Source organism: Ictalurus punctatus, chromosome 12, assembly GCF_001660625.3.
Source record: "Ictalurus punctatus breed USDA103 chromosome 12, Coco_2.0, whole genome shotgun sequence".
NCBI lineage: Eukaryota > Metazoa > Chordata > Actinopteri > Siluriformes > Ictaluridae > Ictalurus > Ictalurus punctatus.
Window position 1 is genome coordinate 6,784,083 of NC_030427.2, and position 19,628 is coordinate 6,803,710.

General features: G+C 39.9%; 1 protein-coding gene across 2 annotated transcripts in view; it reads right to left on the reverse strand.

Annotated features, from left to right (window-relative positions):
- Positions 1-19,628, reverse strand: part of vapb (VAMP (vesicle-associated membrane protein)-associated protein B and C) — a 38,903-nt gene that overhangs the window by 17,404 nt on the left and 1,871 nt on the right. For both annotated transcript variants that reach the window (XM_053684237.1, XM_047158987.2), the window contains exon 2: positions 9,651-9,803. In XM_053684237.1, the coding sequence (XP_053540212.1) occupies positions 9,651-9,803 (153 nt within the window). The remainder of the gene's footprint in view (positions 1-9,650; positions 9,804-19,628) is intronic.

Sequence of the window (19,628 nt, forward strand, 5' to 3'; positions counted from 1 at the left end):
ACACCAAGAGAATTCTCGAACTGGTAGTGCTGGAGCAGTTCATTGCATGGCTCCCTGCAGGAACTGTGGAGTGGGTTCAATGCCACCAAGTGGCATGCCTGGATGAAGACCTCCAGCTAGTAGTGGATCACCTGGTGGTGACTCCGGTTTATCTCTCTTTGTGTCTCTCCTCCTCCTCCTCTCTCTCTTCCCCCTCCAGTTCCAGATCCCTGTGACTGATTTACCAGGACACGAAAACCATCCCCTGGAACCTCATGGAAGCAGGAACATTGATCCAGATCCCTGACAAGCTGCAGGTCACCCCGATTGAGCAGGAACGTCAGTGAGTATACAAGGAAGTATACATCAGGCCTACACAAGTATACATCAGGTATACATCAGCCCACTACCCCTCCACCCTTTGCATTAATTCCCCGTGCGGATTTCCCCTTGGAGCAGCCATGAGGCATGCCTTTGACCAAGGGAGAGTAATTGATGGTCAGCAAATTCAGACTAATGTAATGCTTTAACCACGTATATTTTTCAGTAATTAAGGATAGGTTATATAGAGTGATGCAGGACACTCCAAACAAGGAAGAGATGACCCAATTATTGGTACCAAAGAGCCGTATTCATTCCAGCTCATCATAATCCCATAGCTGGGAATTTGGGGCAGGATAGAACACTAACCCATCTCATGGCCCATGGCTCATTGGCTGGGCATTCACAGCGATGTTCGCACGTGGTGTGCGGCATGTTGCGAATATGTCAGCTGGTGAATCTGCTGACCACCTCAAAAGCGCCACTGTGCCCCCTTCTATTGATCGAGTTCTTCTTCAATAGAATTCATCATTGACATGGACAGGACTCGCAGCAAATCCAAAGAGATGGGCAGGTGGAAGTGTATCTGGGCTTCCACTTGAGCCATGGGTAGGTGTGTCCCCAAAGTAATAAGACAGCGACAATTTCAGCCTCCCCAAGAGCCAAAAAATTTAATTGGGGAGGTTGGGTTTAATCAGCTGCAGTACTCCTTCCCACCAATACATGCCAGGGTCCTACACATACTTACTCAGGCCTAACAATAAACAAGGTGGTAGCAACTAAAATTACATACTGCAAGCAATAAAGGAGTCACAAGTAATAAAAATTATGCCCTTCAAATGACAAACAAAAGCTTAAATGATACAATAAAATAATAAATGATGGAATCATCTAAATCGTCTAAATGCCAGTTTTAAATTCAAATGTCATTCCAAATCAATCCTATAAATACAGTGGGGGAAATAAGTATCGAATGTGTTAACATTTTTTTCAGTAAATATATTTCCAATGAGGCTATTCACATTAAATTTTCACCAGACTTTGGTGTAAACTCAAGAAATCCACATATATAAAGAAATCCAAACATTGAAGTTCATAAATTAAGTTATGTGTAATAAAGTGGAATGACACGGGAAAAAAGTACTGAACACGCTAACTGAAATTTGTTTAATACTTATGGGAGAAGCCTTTGTTTGTAATGACAGCTTAATGACGCTTCCTGTATGAAGAAATTAATGGGCCGCAGTATTCAGGCGTGATTTTGGCCCGTTCTTCTAAAAATATTGTCTTTAAATCTTGCTCAATTGAATTCAAGTCAGGTGATTGACTTGGCCATTCTAACACTTTTATCTTGTTTCTCTGAAGCCAACTGAAAGTTTCCTTTGCTGTATGCTTTGGATTGTTGTCCTGCTGGAAGGACCACCCATGTCTCATCATCATCCTGGTGGATGGCAGCAGATTCTTCTTAAGAATCTTTTGATAAAGGGCTCCATTCATCCTTCCTTCAATTATATGAAGTCTGCCAGTACCATGTGATGAAAAACAGCCTACTGGCCCCACATCATGATGCTTCCATCTCCAAACATCACTGTTGGTATAATGTTTTAAGGGTGATGTGCAGTGCCATTTCTTCTTCAAACATGGTGTGTAGTATGACAGCCAAAAAGTTACATTTTGCTCTCGTCTGACCAGATTACACTCTCCCAGTATTTCATAGGCTTGTCCAAATGAGTTGCAGCAAACTTTAAACGAGCGTCGACGTGCCTTTTCTTTAGTAATGGAGTCTCCCGGGGTGAGCATGAGCAGTGGAGCGCATTGCCTCCAGTGGTAGCTCAGTGGTAAAGGTGTTGGTCTACTCCTCAGAAGGTTGTGAGTTCAAAACCCCAGCACTGCCAAGCTGCCATTGTTGGGTCCTTGAGCAAGGCCCTTAACCCTCAGTTGCTCAGATGTATGAATGAGATAAATGCAAGTCGCTCTGGATAAGGGCATCTGCCAAATACCATAAATGTAATGTATTGCCTATTGTTTTCTCTGTGACAATGGCACATGCAGCCACCAAGTGTTTCTGGAGCTCTTTCTGAGTGGTCCTTGACTCTTTGGCTCCTCTTTTGATTATTCTTCTGACTCCCTGGTCAGAAATCTTGCAAGGAGCTCCTGTGCATGGCCGGTTGATGACAGAGTGATGTTGCTTCCACTTGCAGATAATGGCCCCAATGGTGCATACTGGAGGATTCAGTAGCTTTGAAATACATCTGTATCTGGTTACATGAATATATTTTGCAGTAAGAAGGTTGCAAAGGTCTTGGGTGAGCTCTTTGCTTTTACCCATCATGAGATGTTTCTTGTGTGACACCTTGGTAACGAAAAGTCTTTTTATAGACCATCAATTTACTAACCCAGTTGATATTAATTTGCACAGATGGGAGGTATAATTACTTTTTGCAGCTGGTTCCTTGCTTTACCTTGCCTTGGAGAACTGCTTTTTCTTAGCATGTTCAATAATTTTTCCTGTGTCATTCCACAACTTTATTTATGGACTTTAATGTTGTGAATTCTTTATTTGGATATTCGGATTTCTTGAGGTAAGAACGATGTCTGGTGAATAACCTCACTGGAAATGTATTTACTGAAAAGTGTTGACACATTCAATATTACACACATACAATAATTTCCCCCACTGTATCTGCGTAGGACAAAGTCAAATTCTCTTAAGGCTAAATTCATCAAGCAATGTCCAATTAAATTTTATTTATATAGCGCTTTTTGTCACACATTTTGTGGACATTGTCACAAAGCAGCTTTGCACATATCCGGATATAGATTTAGATTTATCCACAAGCCAGAGTTGACTTTGGCAAAGAAAAACACTCTGAGATGATATGAGTAAGAAAGCTTGAGAGAAACCAAACGTTTCCAATATATTTGGGAAATGAAGAACCAAGGGCTTCAATGTATATGCCATTTTATTCCTATGTTTATTGGAAATAAATATAATTAATTATTATAATTATGAGATTTAAAAAAAAGCAGACGTTATTCTCTGGAATTTACCTTAAAGTGCCAGCTGCCTCTCTCTATCAAACAAGGCAACAAAAAAACCCAATGAGTTTTGGATCTAATACTCAATGTTAGTCTGCTATTTTGATTCAAAGCCAGAGGAAAGAAATCTAGTTGCAGACAGGAATAAGAGAGGACAAAAAGGAAAAAGGTACTACAATTTTAGAAGATTTATACAAACAAAGTAACGATATTTCTGAGGTGGTGTCTTGTCTAGTGATATTGCAAAAGATTGCAATACAAATGTTCTAACACTTCCCAGCTTCGGGTAGGGACTGAGGAAGCTGGAGGCAGGCTTGGAACAACTTAAAAGGCACTTTATTCTTTTACTATCAGTTTTCAACGGTTTTATTTTATACACACACATAGGGCTCTGTGCTGGGTGGCTTTCTCTCTGTCTCTGGTGGAAAACTGAAAGCACAAAGAGACAAACAAATCAGCTTTCACTAATTACATGCAGGTGAGAATCATTACACGCTACCTGCCGGTTCAACCTGCCTTTTCTCCGTCCAGAGACACTGTCCCAGCTGACACATACCCCCCACTGCCCAACTTAGGCTGGGGAGCCATCTGGCCTATAGCTGACTCCCCCACTCCAAACACCACTATCACCCACAATGAGTACATTTACTCATTACGTTCCTTCTGTTCCGAAAACATGCTTGGGAGAGCAAAAACTAAAAGTTGTGTCCCAAATGAAGCACTGTACACTTACACTATGCACTACGAACTCTATTGTCTAGTGTGTGAATTGTAGAAAGGTAATATCTCAAATGGAACATCGTCAAGTGACTGAGGAAAAAAGTCCTCTAAGGAAGGGAGCATTTTATATTAAGCACCACGGAGATCAAACAGTGCTGCACAAGCACAAAGTTATGTTTATATCCAAAATGCTCCAAATATCCAAAATGTGTAAGGGGCAGGGGAAACTGGTGCAAGCTGCTTAAAAGGTTTAGTTTAATGTAAGTTTATTGTCATTATATGGCGTATTTGCACGTTTGCAGTGTAAATTCTGTCGTTTACTATAATGGAAGTGATCTGTTAGTAACGAGGCTGCGTTGTAGACGCGGTGATACAGAGTGGGAGCGTGAGTAAAATCTGTAATGTCTAATTAAAACACTATGATCAAAAGTAAACAAGTAAAATAATATGTCTAAAGGCAGCAAGTAACAGAAATCATAAGGTGCGGTGAAAGGTTTTATTATTCATTTAGGACTGGTTTTTGTGCATCCATAAAAAATAATGCATAAATATGATTTTATATATTATATAAATAAATAAATAAATAAATAAATAAATACACCCATTATATATATATATATATATATATATATATATATATATATATATATATATATATATATATATATATACACACTACACACACACACACACATATATATATACACACACATACACACAATTTATGCACTATTTGTTATGGATGCACAGAAAGCACCAAATTAAACTACAGTCCTAAATAAATAATATATATTCTGGTGGGTGGGTGGGTGGGTGGGTGTGTGTGTGTGTGTGTGTGTGTGTGTGTGTGTGTGTGTGTGTGTGTATGTGTGTGTGTGAGTGAGTGAGTGAGTGAGTGAGTGAGTGAGTGAGTGAGTGAGTGAGTGAGTGAGAGAGAGAGTGAGAGAGAGAGAGAGAGAGAGAGAGAGAGAGAGAGAGAGAGAACTGGTAATAGCATGACAAAAGTCTGCATTCCTAGTTCAGGGTTAGAATTTGGAGCAAAGAATCCAAAGGCACTTTCATCAACTAAGCTCTGTAAATGCATAGCAACACTGTCCAATGTTCTGAACCTCAATAATACAGAATTGGATCAGCTGGCTGACTTTTTAAGGCATGATGTGAGAGTACACAGAGAATATTACAGAGGTCCTGAAGGCACTCTCCAGATGGCCAAGATAAGCAAAGTTTTGATGGCATTAGAGACAGGAAGACTTGGGGAGTTCAGTGGAAAGAACCTAGACGAAATTGACATTGATGCAGATGGTATGTTGGATGGAGTTTCGAAATGTATATGATTAACATACGGATTTATGTGGTGTCATATTATATTATCATTGTAGTAGTTGTTTAAATAGAAGCTGTACTTGTTCAGAGTTCAGATTTGTCAAGAGATCTGTCAGGAACACAGAATGAATCAAATGAAGGTGAGCTTTACTCCCTTATATATAGAGCCCATGAAAAGCACTCCTGTGTGTTTTTGGGGTGTTTTTGTCTTCATGGTGTAGTTTTTGCCCGGAAACATCCTCATCAATGACTGGTAGAGTGGCGTAACCAGTGGCACTGAGCATGCATTGATGGTGCCTGTGGGGCTTGTTACTGTTGAGCCTTCTGGTGGTGTTGTAGGCTTAATTCGGTGAAACACCAGATAAGATGGGTGTCTACTCCAGTGAAAAGCCTGTGATGTGGGTGGCTCCAAAGTAGGTTTTATCTATTGATAGGGCAAGTATGTTATATGGGAGACAGAAGGTTAGCTAGGCCTTTATGTAATCCCAAATGACTGGGTACATGTAAATAGCATCTTAACATGTATAATTGTATCCACAACCACCTAGCAACACCATAGTGACCACATTTTAAGCTCCACAATCACTGTATTCTTCAGAAAATGCACAACCTGTAGTTGTTATAGTAATAATAATAATCCTTAATCGTTTAGGATGCATTCAAAAAGAGTGCACTTGTTCTGTGTTTAAGTAGATATTGAGGCAGAACTGAAACCAGCTACAGAGCAAGCCCAGGAAACCTCATCTGAGCAAGCAATAGAACCAACCAGTACCACATCTGTTCCCAAAGGTATTGTCTGATAAACAAACAGGATTGTTTTCATGAAATTGAAAGTTATTGTATGTTTTGACTAACTTTGTCTTGCATTTGTTCAGGTGTTAAGGTGGTAAAGAAATGGGAGACCAGTGAAGTGAAAGCGGTTGAAAAACATCTGTACAGGTCCATCAAAACTTGCAGTGCCAGGAAAAAAAAAAAAAAAAAAAAAAAAACATTGTGAGGCCTGTATAAAAGCTGAGCCTGTTGCACTGAAAGGCAGGGATTGGTTAGTTGTTAAGTTGTTTGTGAAGAATAGAATCACTGCTCTTAAAAGGAAAATGTAACCCAGAAAAAAGTCTGCATTTCTCATCTGTGCAAAAGTCTCATTTGCACAGATTATTGGTAGTTTTAGTTTATTATTATTTGGTAGTTTTAGTTTATTATTATGACGTTTAAGCCTGGAAATTTGTATTGTACAATTTTATTTTTTTCTACTTTTTTACATTTAATTTGTGACGAACATTTGAGTGTTAATTAGCAACTGCCTTAAAATACTATCTGTGCAAAAATACTGCCTTACAAATGGCAAAATGTTTAAGATTAAAAATAAAAGGCCTGTTGTTATTCATGTGACAATCAATTATCTTGGTAATATGCATTATAGCACCTTCCCAATTGTTTGTAAATTGTACTTCATTTGGGACACAGCTTTAATATTTACTCTCCGAAGCGTGTTTTCGAAACAGAAGTAATGTGATGAGTAAATATATCCCGTTGCCGCGCGCAGACCAACTAATCGATAATGAGATTCGTTGAAAATGATTTTCATAATCAATTATTATCGAAGTGTTGTTGGAGCTGTAGTGCATTGACTTTTCTAAAGTCCACTGGGCTGCTCCAGTCACTGGGCAGCTGCGTACAACCACACCTGGAGGAGTCTCTGGTGTTCTATGAGGTCAGTGTGACCAGATAGAGGCAAAAACACAGACAAGTCTTTTTGCAACCTGGAAACCTGTGCTCTCTCGGGGATGGTGAGAGGTGGTCTCCACAGGGAATCGGAGTGAATTGGGCCCAACTTTTTAGACTTACCTCTGGTCCCAGCTCCTCCCTCTCAGGAACTACTATCGCCAGAGCCAAAGGAACCACCTCTCACCACAGTTTTAGGAGATTTAGGTGGCAAATTTGAATTGCATCACTTCTATCTGCTCACGTAATCTTATAGTCGAGTTCTCCAACTCGCCATGTGACCTCAAAGGGTCTTTGTGAGTAATTTATCCCGATCCCGACTCGGACCGCTATGTGGTGATATATTACACTTCTTCTGGACATCACAGTGAATAATCCACCAAGACTAGCACCAAGCAAGATCCTCACATGCACCTTTCTAATGGCCCAACAAGGTCCATACCAATTCTTTCGAAGGGGACCTCGATTAATGGTAGTGGGCACAATGGAGCTTTTGGGGTGGCCGCAAGATTCACAAGCTGACATTTGCAACATGCTGCACATCATCTGCAAACATCGCAGCAAATGCCCGGCCAACAGAAATGGGCCATGAGAGAGTTCAGTGTTTTATCCTGCACTGGATGCCCAGCGATTGGATTATGGCAAGCTGCCTGGAATAACACTTCCCAACGGCTCTTCGGGACCAACAACTGGGTCGTTTACTCTTTTGTCTGAGTGTCCTGCATCACTCAGTAGAACTTATCGTTAATAATTGCGAAGTAGGAAAAGGAGAAAGTTGGGCTGAACTCACTGACCAACAATTACTTTCAGTTGGACAAAGGCGTGCCTGAGGGTTTTGTCACAAGTCTGCTCCAGAGGTAATTTCCCTGATGGAAATTTCACATAAAGTCAGGGGAAACTCGTGAATATCCATCTGCACATGTCACCATCACATCACAAAATCGTGCCTGCTTACATCCCGAGTCCACCAAGGCCTGAAGTGTACTCCCTTGTATACTCACTGACAAGGCAATACGTTCCTACTCAATTGGGGAGGTCCACAGCACACCAGGGACCCAAATCAGCATTCCTGCTTCCATGAAGGCATGCTTATCCTGGAATTGCCTGGCTTCCCAACCGTGCCGGCAGACCTGACTGGACTGTGCCTCAGTCTTCTTGGGCGTGGATGGTTCTACCTTTGTGGAGAGAAAGGGAAGGAGTGGCAGACACCCCGGGGTCCAGAACTCATTTCAGGGGAATTGGCCCTCATTTCAGCAGTGCAGGGACGGTGAAGGGCGAGGAGAGGAGGGGGAAGAACGAGAAGAAGGGGGGGGGGACAGTAGACATCTTCGGCAGGTGTCCTGGAGCTGCTGGGCAGACATGAATAGATGGTCGCACTTGGAGTGTCAGCGAGCAGAAATGCTGACAGTGTTGTTCAGGGGTGCAGCCAACCCGTTCCAAAATCGCCCGCTTCAGGGACAGGTACTCCAGCAGGTTTGGGAGCCATTTGTCCATGGGCTGGGCTTCCCTGGACAGGAGTAGCCCACTTGCTGGACCAGGCTCTGGAGTACCTACCGGTCCTCCGCCTGGGGTTCGAGTAGGGCCTGGACGCACTGCTCCTGGTCTTGTCAAAGCTGAAGGAGGGCCTGGTGCTGGGTCTAGTGGTGGCTGGTGAGAGACCTGACCTCAGCCAGTGGTGAGGATTCCATGACGGTGCTTCTTCCTCAAGCTCCGGGTTTCGGCATAAATGTAACACTCCCCAGGTTCGGTTGCGGAATGAGGAAGCTGGTGGCAGGCTCGGAACACCTCAAAAGGCACTTTATTCTTTTACTTTCCCCTTTTAGCAGTTTTATTTTATACACACACACGTGCACACACATGGCTCTGTGCTGGGTGACTTTCTCTTTCACTCTCTGGCTTCTCTGGAGAACAACTGAAGGCACAAAGAGACACAAACAAATCAGCTTTCACTAATTACATGCAGGTGAGAATCATTACGTGTTACCTGCCAGTCCAACCTGCCTCCTCTCCGTCCACAGCCGATGCTGGATCACGCCCCCGCTGCCACAAATGTATTGCTTAAACTAGCACTTGTGTCATAGCGTAACATCACAGAAACTTGTGTTATGTTCCTCCATGTGGACTCTAAGTTCTCTGATATTCCCTGTGCCTTATATATGTGAAGTTTTCCAAGGGTCCAACTGTTGGTCTTTAAAAGAGTTACATATGCCCAGCTAAGATGCAGATTGCAATAAAAAAAATAAATAAAAAATAAATAAAAAAGGCTACATTACGACAAAAAAGCCCTACATTGTGGTACTGCAAACATGAACTGGTCTTGTTAATTGTTCATGTAGGAAGAAAGACATTTTAAAATGTTGCAAATGAAATAACTGCATTTGAAATGAAATCTGCAAATGAAATAACTGAATGCAAAGTGATACCTACTTAAATTGGTATTTAAAAAATAGCCAATTTTAATTTCTGTGTTTTTGATGCAAGATCAAATCAAATTAATCAAGATCAATAATCAAATTAAGCTCAGTTGGATCAACTGAATTATTTACCAGAGACATTAACTGAGGTTCCAGCTTCAATCACTCCACTGTTTGGACGCACACAGTAGCGACGTGGTGCAGTTGTTTTCACTTTAAAGCACACATTTCTATCTGTCGGGTTAGCAAGCTTTAGAGTCGTAGTCACCACATCTGTAAATGGACCTAAAAACACAGAAAGAGGGCAATTAGATTTTTGCAAAAGCTGCAATTGGGTGAGTACCACACAGTTCATTGCATTTTTGTCGATATGTTTATTCGAATCACTACTATAGTATATATGATTTATAGATCATAAGGTTGTGGAATAACGATACTGGCCTGCACAGAACCCTGACCTCAAACACATTGAACACCTGAACATCTGTGTATGGTCATAAGAAAAAGAAAGTACACCTTCCTTCAATTCTTTGTTTTTATTAAACTTATATATTTATAGAAAATACTAGTGAAGACCAGATTTTTAAATGAACAGTTGACAAGAGGACATAAATTAATACAAACCAAACAGACTGTGTAATATTGTTTATTACAAAGAAAAAACTGGCTGTTAACAAAGTGCATTTATTTTTTAATTAAAGTGCATAAAATTATAAAAATCAAAAAAGATTTGACCTAGACTCAGGCCAGGTCCAGTGTTCTTGATCTGACCAACTGATCTGTTCTGGGAAATAATTCTTTTGTAAGTTGTTATGACTAAAAAGGTCAGTTTTTGCAAGCAGAAGCAAGTTGTAATTGTCTGATTAACTGAATAGGATGTGGTTGAGTAAGTTAATTATTCACTGTTCATCTTACGCAGCTTAAAAAAGTCAGTTCGACATTACTGACTATGACTAGATTAAGTGTAACACTAGAACTATTCTTTCTTGATTTTTTTTTCTTCAAAGTACATTGTTAATATCTTGCATCATTTTTTCAACAGTATATTTTAATTAAAATGCATCTTATCTTCAATTCAACAAATATTTGAAGTTTAAATTGAAATTTGACAGCCCTAGAGCAGACGAGAAGACAGAAGCAGAGCGTATGGCTAAAATGTTGGTGACATTCATTCTTACGTAATCAAGCACACATGTAAACACAATGGGCAACATTGAGATCAGCAAAAATGATCGAGGTCATGTCCATATGACTGTATGTCTGTATACAGTGCATCTGGAAAGTATTCACAGTGCTTCACTTTTCCCACATTTTGTTATGTTACAGCCTTATTCCAAAATGGATTATTCATTATTTTCCTCAAAATTCTATAAACAATACCCCATAATGACAACATGAAAGAAGTTTGTTTGACATCTTTGCAAATTTATTAAAAATAAAAAACAAAAAAAAAGCACTTGTACATAATATTCACAGCCTTTGCCATGACACTCAAAATTGAGCTCAGGTGCATCCTGTTTCCACTGATCATCCTTGAGATGTTTCTACAACTTGATTGGAGTCCACCTGTGGTAATTTCAGTTGATTGGACATGATTTGGAAAGGCACACACCTGTCTATTTAAGGTCCCACAGTTAACAATGCATGTCAGAGCACAAACCAAGCCATGAAGTCCAAGGAATTGTCTGTAGACCTCCAAGACAGGATTGTATGGAGGCACAGATCTGGGGAAGGGTACAGAAACATTTCTCCAGCATTGAAGGTCCCAATGAGCACAGTGGCCTCCATCATCCGTAAATGGAAGAAGTTTGGAACCAGCAGGACTCTTCCTAGAGCTGGCCGCCCAGCCAAACTGAGCGATCGGGGGAGAAGGGCCTTAGTCAGGGAGGTGACCAAAAACCCGATGGTCACTCGGACAGAGCTCCAGCGTGTCTCTGTGGAGAGAGGAGAACCTTCCAGAAGAACAACCATCTCTGCAGCACTCCACCAATCAGGCCTGTATGGTAGAATGGCCAGACAGAAGCCACTCCTCAGTAAAAGGCACATGACAGCCTGCCTGAAGGCCTCTCAGACCATGATGAAACAAAGATTGAACTCTTTGGCCTGAATGGCAAGCGTCATGTCTGGAGGAAACCAGGCACCAGTCATCACCTGGCCAATACCATCCCTACAGTGAAGCATGGTGGTGGCAGCATCATGCTGTGGGGATGTTTTTCAGTGGCAGGAACTGGGAGACTAGTCAGGATCGAGGAAAAGATGAATGCAGCCATTTACAGAGACTTCCTTGATGAAAACCTGCTCCAGAGCACTCTGGACCACAGACTGGGGTGAAGGTTCATCTTCCAACGGGACAATGACCCTAAGCACACAGACAAGATAACGAAGGAGTGGCCACAGGTCAACTCTGTGAATGTCCTTGAGTGGCCCAGCCAGAGCCCAGACTTGAACCCAATTGAACATCTCTGGAGAGATCTGAAAATGGCTGTGCACTGACGTTCCCCATCCAGCCTGATGGAGCTTGAGAGGTCCTGCAAAGAAGAATAGGAGAAACTGCCCAAAAATAGGTGTGCCAAGCTTGTAGCTTGTAGTTCGGCTGCCGAACATTCGGTGCATCCCTACTAACAACCATACATAAAACAGATCAGCCAAGGAAAACAACAGAGGTTGGTGACAGAACATTGTGAGAGCTATGAAGAAAAACCCATAAAACAACAGTCAGCAACAGCCTCCACAGGGCAGGGGTGAAGGTATCACAATCAACCGTTCAAATACATTGAGAGCAGAAATATAGAGGCCATAACAAAAGATGCAAATCACTTAGCAATGATAATCAGAAGGCCAGATTGGAATTCAAAGAAATACAGATACGAGCCACAAAATTTCTGGAGCCAAGATTAATTTCCACCAATGGAAAGGCCAAGTGTAATAGAAAGGTCAAAGTGTGGAGAAAGATCCAAAACATACAAGCTCATCAGTCAAGCATAGTGGAGGAAGTGTCATGGTTTGGGCTTACATGGCTGCTTCTGGAATGGGCTTACTAATACTTGGTTGGAAGGTTTTAGGCTGGCCAAGTCAATCACCAGACCTTAAACCAATTAAGCGCACATTTCACCTCCTGAAGAGGAGACGGAAGGAACCCCCAAAACAAACAACCACCACCAGAAGAAACTGTGGTACAAGCCTGGAAAACCATCACAGAAGAAAAACGCTACAGTTCATTGTTGATCAGTGTGTCGCCAATGCAGTTATTGCTAGCAAGGGATATGCAACCAAATATTAAGTGTTAGACTTAAAGTAAATATCTGTTCCAATACTTTTGCACATCTAAATATTTGGTGGTCTGCATTTTATAATTGTTTAACACATCTAGATGTAAATATCAGGAAATAAAAGCTGAAATTCTGATCATATTAATCTCTTGATCTCAAACCCAAATGTCTTCAGTGTATAGCAAAAACAAAAGTGGCCTTGTTGTTACAATATTTTTGGAGAGGACTGTATAGAGGGCCATATATATTTGGACACTGAAAAGGGTATTGTAATTTTAGCTATCTAGTTATACTGAAATTAAATAATGGATATGCGGAGTGCAGAATTTCAGCTTTAATCAAAGGGAATTTGCATCCAAATCAGACGGACCATGTAGAATGTACAGCACTTTTTATACATGTTTCCCCCACCCCGTTTAAAAAAGATATACATTTGAAAAAACTCAGAATCATGAATTAAATAGCCATGTTTAGTAGTTGGTTGCAAATCATTTGCAGTCAATGGAACCCACAGACATTTCCAAACTCTGTATTTCTTCCCTGCTGATGCTCTACCAATCGGATGCTCACTGAAGTGCCGTGCAATATGTTTTCATGCATTTGGCTGAATCGGAGATGATATAGACCTATACACTTTCGAATTCATCCTGCTCCTTTTCGGGAACCAGTTCCATTAACAGCCATACATGCTCACACCACAAAATGAGGTGGTATGTTTCCAATCATGAGCAATACTTTTCCTTCTCCATGCTCTTCTCTTCCCATCGTTCTGGTGCAAGTTGGTCTTTGGCTCATCTGTCCATAGGATGTTGTTCCAGAACTGTACAGGTTTTTTGTTTTAGATGTTTGCCAAAATCTAATATGATCTTCCTCTTTTGAGGCTTACCAATGGTTTACATCTTGCAGTAAACTTGCTGTATTTAATCTGTTGATGTCTTCTCTTGATTGTTGACACATACGCCTACCTCGTGTTTGGTGTTCTTGATCTGACCAACTGTTCTTCTGGGAAATAATTATTCTGTAAGTTTTTTTTTGTGGTCTTTCGGGCCTTTTGGTGGTCCTGACCTCAGCAGTGTGTTCTTTCTTTTTTATCAATATTTGATTTGGCCATATTTAATGTTTTGCTATCTTTCTGATGAGTTTGTTTTGATTTTTCAGACTATGATTGCTTGCTTTACTGACAGTGAAAGCTCTTCTTAATTAATATACAGAGTTAACACCAACAGATTCCAAATTCAAATGCCACACTTGAAATCAACTCTAGACCTTATATCTGCTTACTTGAAAGTGAAATAATGAGGAAATACAGTGTTTCCCACAGGGGCATAGTACCGCATGAAATTTTTTGTACATTTTAAAATTAAATGCATCAATCTGGTGCACCAGGCAAAGCAATTGGATCTAGTATTCAAAAACTGTTTTATGCAGGAATGAACAAAATTCCACCTTCACTGTTTGATATTATTTTTCTACGTAATTAATTCTGACAAATTAATATCCAATTATGCATATAGGCAAACGTGAACAACGGCCCATTTTCATTGGTCATGTCATATTTATTTGGCTCCCAAATGCATGTGTTAATCAGAGTTGAGGGAGGGTTACTTTAGAAATGTATTCCATTAGTTACAAATTACTTCGTTAAAAAATAATTTATTCAGTACCACAATCTAAGTATCACAATATGAAAGTAATATAATTTGATTACTTTTGGATTACTTCAAAGTCACATATGTAAATAAAGTCAAGAGAAAAGCAACATGATCTAAAATATTTTTAGAGCTTAAAAACATGTTCGATTTTTGGATTTGTTTTAATTAATTAATTAATTAATTAATTAATTAAATACTGTGGCTTAGCGGTTAGCACGTTCGCCTCACACCTCCAGGGTCTGGGGTTTGAGTCCCGCAAGGGGCCCTGTGTGTGCGGTGTTTGCATGTTCTCCCCATGCTGTGGGGGTTTCCTCCGGGTACTCCGGTTTCCTCCCCCAGTCCAAAGACATGACGGGTATAGATCTCTCTCAAATCTCCCTTTTTTCTCCCCAAGAAAAGGTTGTAGGTTGTAACAACTGATACATTTCATGCATGTTGTTCAACAACATACATGAAATGTATCAGTCGGGGTTTAGGCCTCATCATAGTACAGAGACAGCTCTAGTTAAAGTAGTAAACGACCTACTACTGGCCTTTGATCAGGGATGTGTCTCTTGACCTTAGTGCAGCTTTTGATACTATTGATCATACTAATCTCGATAGATTAGAAAATGTTGTTGGCATTAAGGAAAATGGCCCTCTCCTGGCTCAGGTATTATTTGACCATTCGCTATCAGTTCGTAGATGTAAATGGCGACTTCTCCAATCATACCGAGGTTAAATTCTGTGTTCCACAAGGTTCTCTTTTACGCCCACTGCTTTTTACTTTATATATAAGTATAGAAGTAAGCTTTCTGATCACATTAAATCTGGATGGACTTTCCGTTTCGTCATGTAGAGCAGTAAAAGACCTTGGAGTGATTATTGACTCCAGTCTTTCATTTGATGCTATTACTATTGATGCTATTGATTACTATTGATACTATTGATACTATTGATTACTATGGATGCTTTGCTATTAGATAATATTACTAGGATAGACTTCTTTCATCTCAGAAATATTTCTAAGATAAGAAATATAATGTCACTACATGATGCAGAAATATTAGTTCATGTTTCGTCATCTCTAGATTAGATTACTGTAATATCTTACTGTCTGGATGTTCCAGTAGGTTCATAAACAAACTCCAGTTAGTCCAGAATGCAGCTGCTAGAGTCCTAACTAGAACCAGAAGATACGACCACATCACCCCGATCTTATCAACACTGCATTGGCTCCCAGTGCAATCACGCAATAATTATAAAATACTATTATTGACCTACAAAGCACTAAACGGTCTCGCGCCTCAGTATCTAAGCGATTTTCTGGTTTTCTATGATCCGCCACGCCTACTTAGATCAAAAGTTGCAGGCTATCTGTCGGTACCTCGAACAGCAAAGGCTACAGCAGGGGGAAGAGCTTTCTCTTATAGAGCCCCACTGTTATGGAACAGTCTTCCAATTAGTGTTCGGGACTCAGACACAGTCTCTGTGTTTAAGTCTAGGCTTAAAATTTATTTGTTTACTCACGCCTACCCTGAGTAGACTTTCTGCTACGCTAAGCACAGTCCTAACAATCTCTCCCTTTCCCTCTCTCCTTCTGCCGAGCCACACACAATTTTATGGAGATACTAGAGATCCTGATCCTTTCTGATCTCCGGACCTGCCTGATCCATTCGGATGCCCTACCGCTGGATGGAGTGCTCATCTACTCCAATTCCAGATGGACACACTCACTGTGGTTGCTGGGACTACAGGTGCTTCTAAAGCCAAACAGATTTCATATAAAACCATAATGAACTTTCCTTTACATTTACACTATCTTGTTACCCAGATGAGGATGGGTTCCCTTCCGAGTCTGGTTCCGCTCAACATCTTAGGGAGTTTTTCCTCGCCACCGTCACTACCGGTTTGCTCAATTGGGATAAGTTCGCATATTTAAAATCTGTATACCATGTCTATATGTTTCTGTAAAGCTGCTTTGAGACAATGTCCATTGTAAAAAGCACTATATAAATAAAATTGAATTGAAAAAAGTATAACAATAGGCCTAAAGGCAGTGAGTCACAGAAACCATAACATGCAGTAAAAGTGAGATTTTATTATTATAAATTTAGAACTGTAATTTAATGTGTTTTTTGCGCATCAATAAATAAATAACCAAACAAACAAAAAACATATACACACTATACACACGCACTTTATTTATATTATATATATATATATATATATATATATATATATATATATATATATATATATATATATATCCAGCAGCTGTCTATATTGTGTTATGTCAAAAGACTAATTTCTTTGATTTTAAATGAAAAAAAAAAAAAAAAGAATCCTGATAGTATTCCTTTTTTTTAACAAAATGTACCTCTAATCTGATTACACTGTTTTTGTATCCTGATTACGTAATGCCATTACATGTATTCCATTACTCCCCAAGCCTGGTGTTAATCCAGATCTGTTATTTTCATGTTGGCACATTTCAATTTCATAGCTCCACCTAACGTACAGCACAATACCACAAATTCAAAGCAAAAGAGTTATATAATACCAACTGGGCCTGTGTGAAAATGTATTGGCCCCCGTAGTTACTAATTCCACAAATCTATGAAACTGCATTCATAATGGGGTTCAGATGGACTAGATGAAACCAGGACTGAAGTTGGATAAAAGATTTTACTGTATGGTCTTACACTATGCCAAAATTGAAAGAAATTCCAGAAATGATGAGGAAGAAGGTGACTGAAATACATCAGTCTGGGAAGGGTTACAAAGCTATTTCAAAGGCTCTGAGGCTCCAAAGAACCACAGCGAGAGCCATTATCTCCAAATGGAAAAACTCAGCACAGTAGTGAACTTTCCCAGAAGTGGCCGACCTTCCAAAATTCACAGCAACTACGCATCCAGGAAGTCACAAAAGAGCCAAGGACAACATTAAAGGACCTACAGGGCTCTCATGAATCAACAAAGGTCACTGTTCATGACTCCACTATCAGAAAGACATTGGGCAAAAATGGCATCGATGGAAGAGTGGTGAGGTGAAAACCACTGCTAATCCAGAAGAATATTAAGGATTGTCTGTATTTTGCCAAAACACACCTTGATGATCCTCAAACCCTTTGGGAGAATGTTCTGAGGCTTGAGGAGTTGAAAGTGAAACTGTTTGGAAGACAGGGGTCCCGTTACATCTGGCGTAAACCAAACACAGAATTCCACAAAAAGGACATCACACCTATGGTCAAGCATGGTGGTGGTAGTGTGATGGTGTGGGCATGCTTTACTGCTTCTGGGCCTGGGCAACTCCAGAAAATCCTAAAGGAGAATGTCCGGTTTTCAATCCGTAAACTGAAACTCAAGCGCAACTGGATTATGCAGCAAGACAATAATCCAAAGCATAGGAGTAAGTATTTCCTAGAAGTAAGTGAAAGACTGAGCTCCAGTTATTGCTGCTAAAGGTAGCAAAATTAAAGATTTTAAGTTTAAGAGGGCAATTAGTTTTTCACATGGGTGATAGGTGTTGGATACTTTTTTGCTTCAATAAAATAATAACTATTGTTTAACTCAGGATGCCTGTGTTTTATATTGTATTTTATTTGAAGATGTAAAACTATTTAGTATGAGTATGATTATAGACAATTTCAACGTGACGTCAGGCAAAGTGAGCATTGCAAGGCATTCGGGGATTTTAGGACACGGAAGCTACCGTAGAGAACGAGTAGTAGACGTTGATGTATATATATTATATTTATATAGTTAATTAGTTAGTAAGTTATAATAAAAAAAAAACAAAAAAACAAGTTGGAACAGTGAACACTTGCTGTATTATCAACTGCCATAACCGTATTCATGACCGGTGTGGAAAACGTATCGCAAACAAAGTGCGATTTTTTTAGCTGGACTAATATGTGCCCCAGTGTTGTTATGAAGCTGTAAACTAGTGTTGGGTCCGAGTCCACCTTTTCGAGTTTGAGTCAAGACCAAGTAATTGAGTCCAATCGAGTCCAAGTCCAAAAGGGGCAGAGTTGGTCTTTTGTTGTCCGATTAACATCAATGACACAGAAATCAGGTTTATTAGACTGCTGTCACTTTAAGACCTAATGCACACATCCAATATACTGTATTGACACACCTCTGATTTTTACCCACAACTGCTTACATTCACCTAAGACATAACCGAATGTGTTTACATGAATACTCAGCCAGACCTGCATTTTGACATGATGTGTGTATATTTATTACAGGACAGGGAAGGAAAATGGCTAATTGGGCCCAATTTGGACATTTTCACTCAGGGGTGTACTCACTTTTGTTGCCAGCGGTTCAGACATTAATGGCTGTGTATTGAGTTATTTTGAGGGGACAGCAAATTTACACTGTTACACAAGCTGCACACTCACTACTTTACATTGTAGCAAAGTGTCATTTCTTCAGTATTGTCATATGAAAAGATGTAATCAAAAATTTACAAAAATGTGAGGGGTGTACTCACTTTTGTGAGCAAAAAAAGAAACATCCCTGTTTCGGGAGACTGTATTTTAAACTTAATTTTGTAAAATCCATAAACAATTATTGCACATGCACCTGTAGAACAGTCCTTAAGACACTAACAGTTTACAGGCGGTAGGCAATTAAGATCACAGTTACAATAACTGAGGACACTAAGGAGACGTTTCTACTGACTCTGAAAAACACCAGAACAAAGATGTCTAGGGTTCCTGCTGACCTGCGTGAACATGCCATAGGCCTGATGCAGGGAGGCATGAGTACTGAAGATGTGGCCATTTTAATTAGATAAATAAATAAATACAAATAATACAAAGACAGGTACAGTGGGGGAAATAAGTATTGAACGTGTCAACATTTCAGTAAATACATTTCCATTGAGATTATACACATGAAATTTTCATCAGGCATCAGCAGTAACTCAAGAAATCTGGAAATATTAAGAAGTCACAACATTAAAGTCCATAAATAAAGTCATTTGTAATAAAGTGGAATGACACAGTACACAAAGTATTGAACATGCTAAGAAAAAGCGGCTCTCAAAGGCAAAGTAGGGCAAGGAACCAACTGAAATCCGTAAGTAATTATACCTCCTATCTGTGCAAATTAATATCAGCTGGGTTAGTAAATTGATGGTATATAAAAAGCTTTTCGTTACCAAAGTGTCACACAAGAAACATCTCATGATGGGTAAA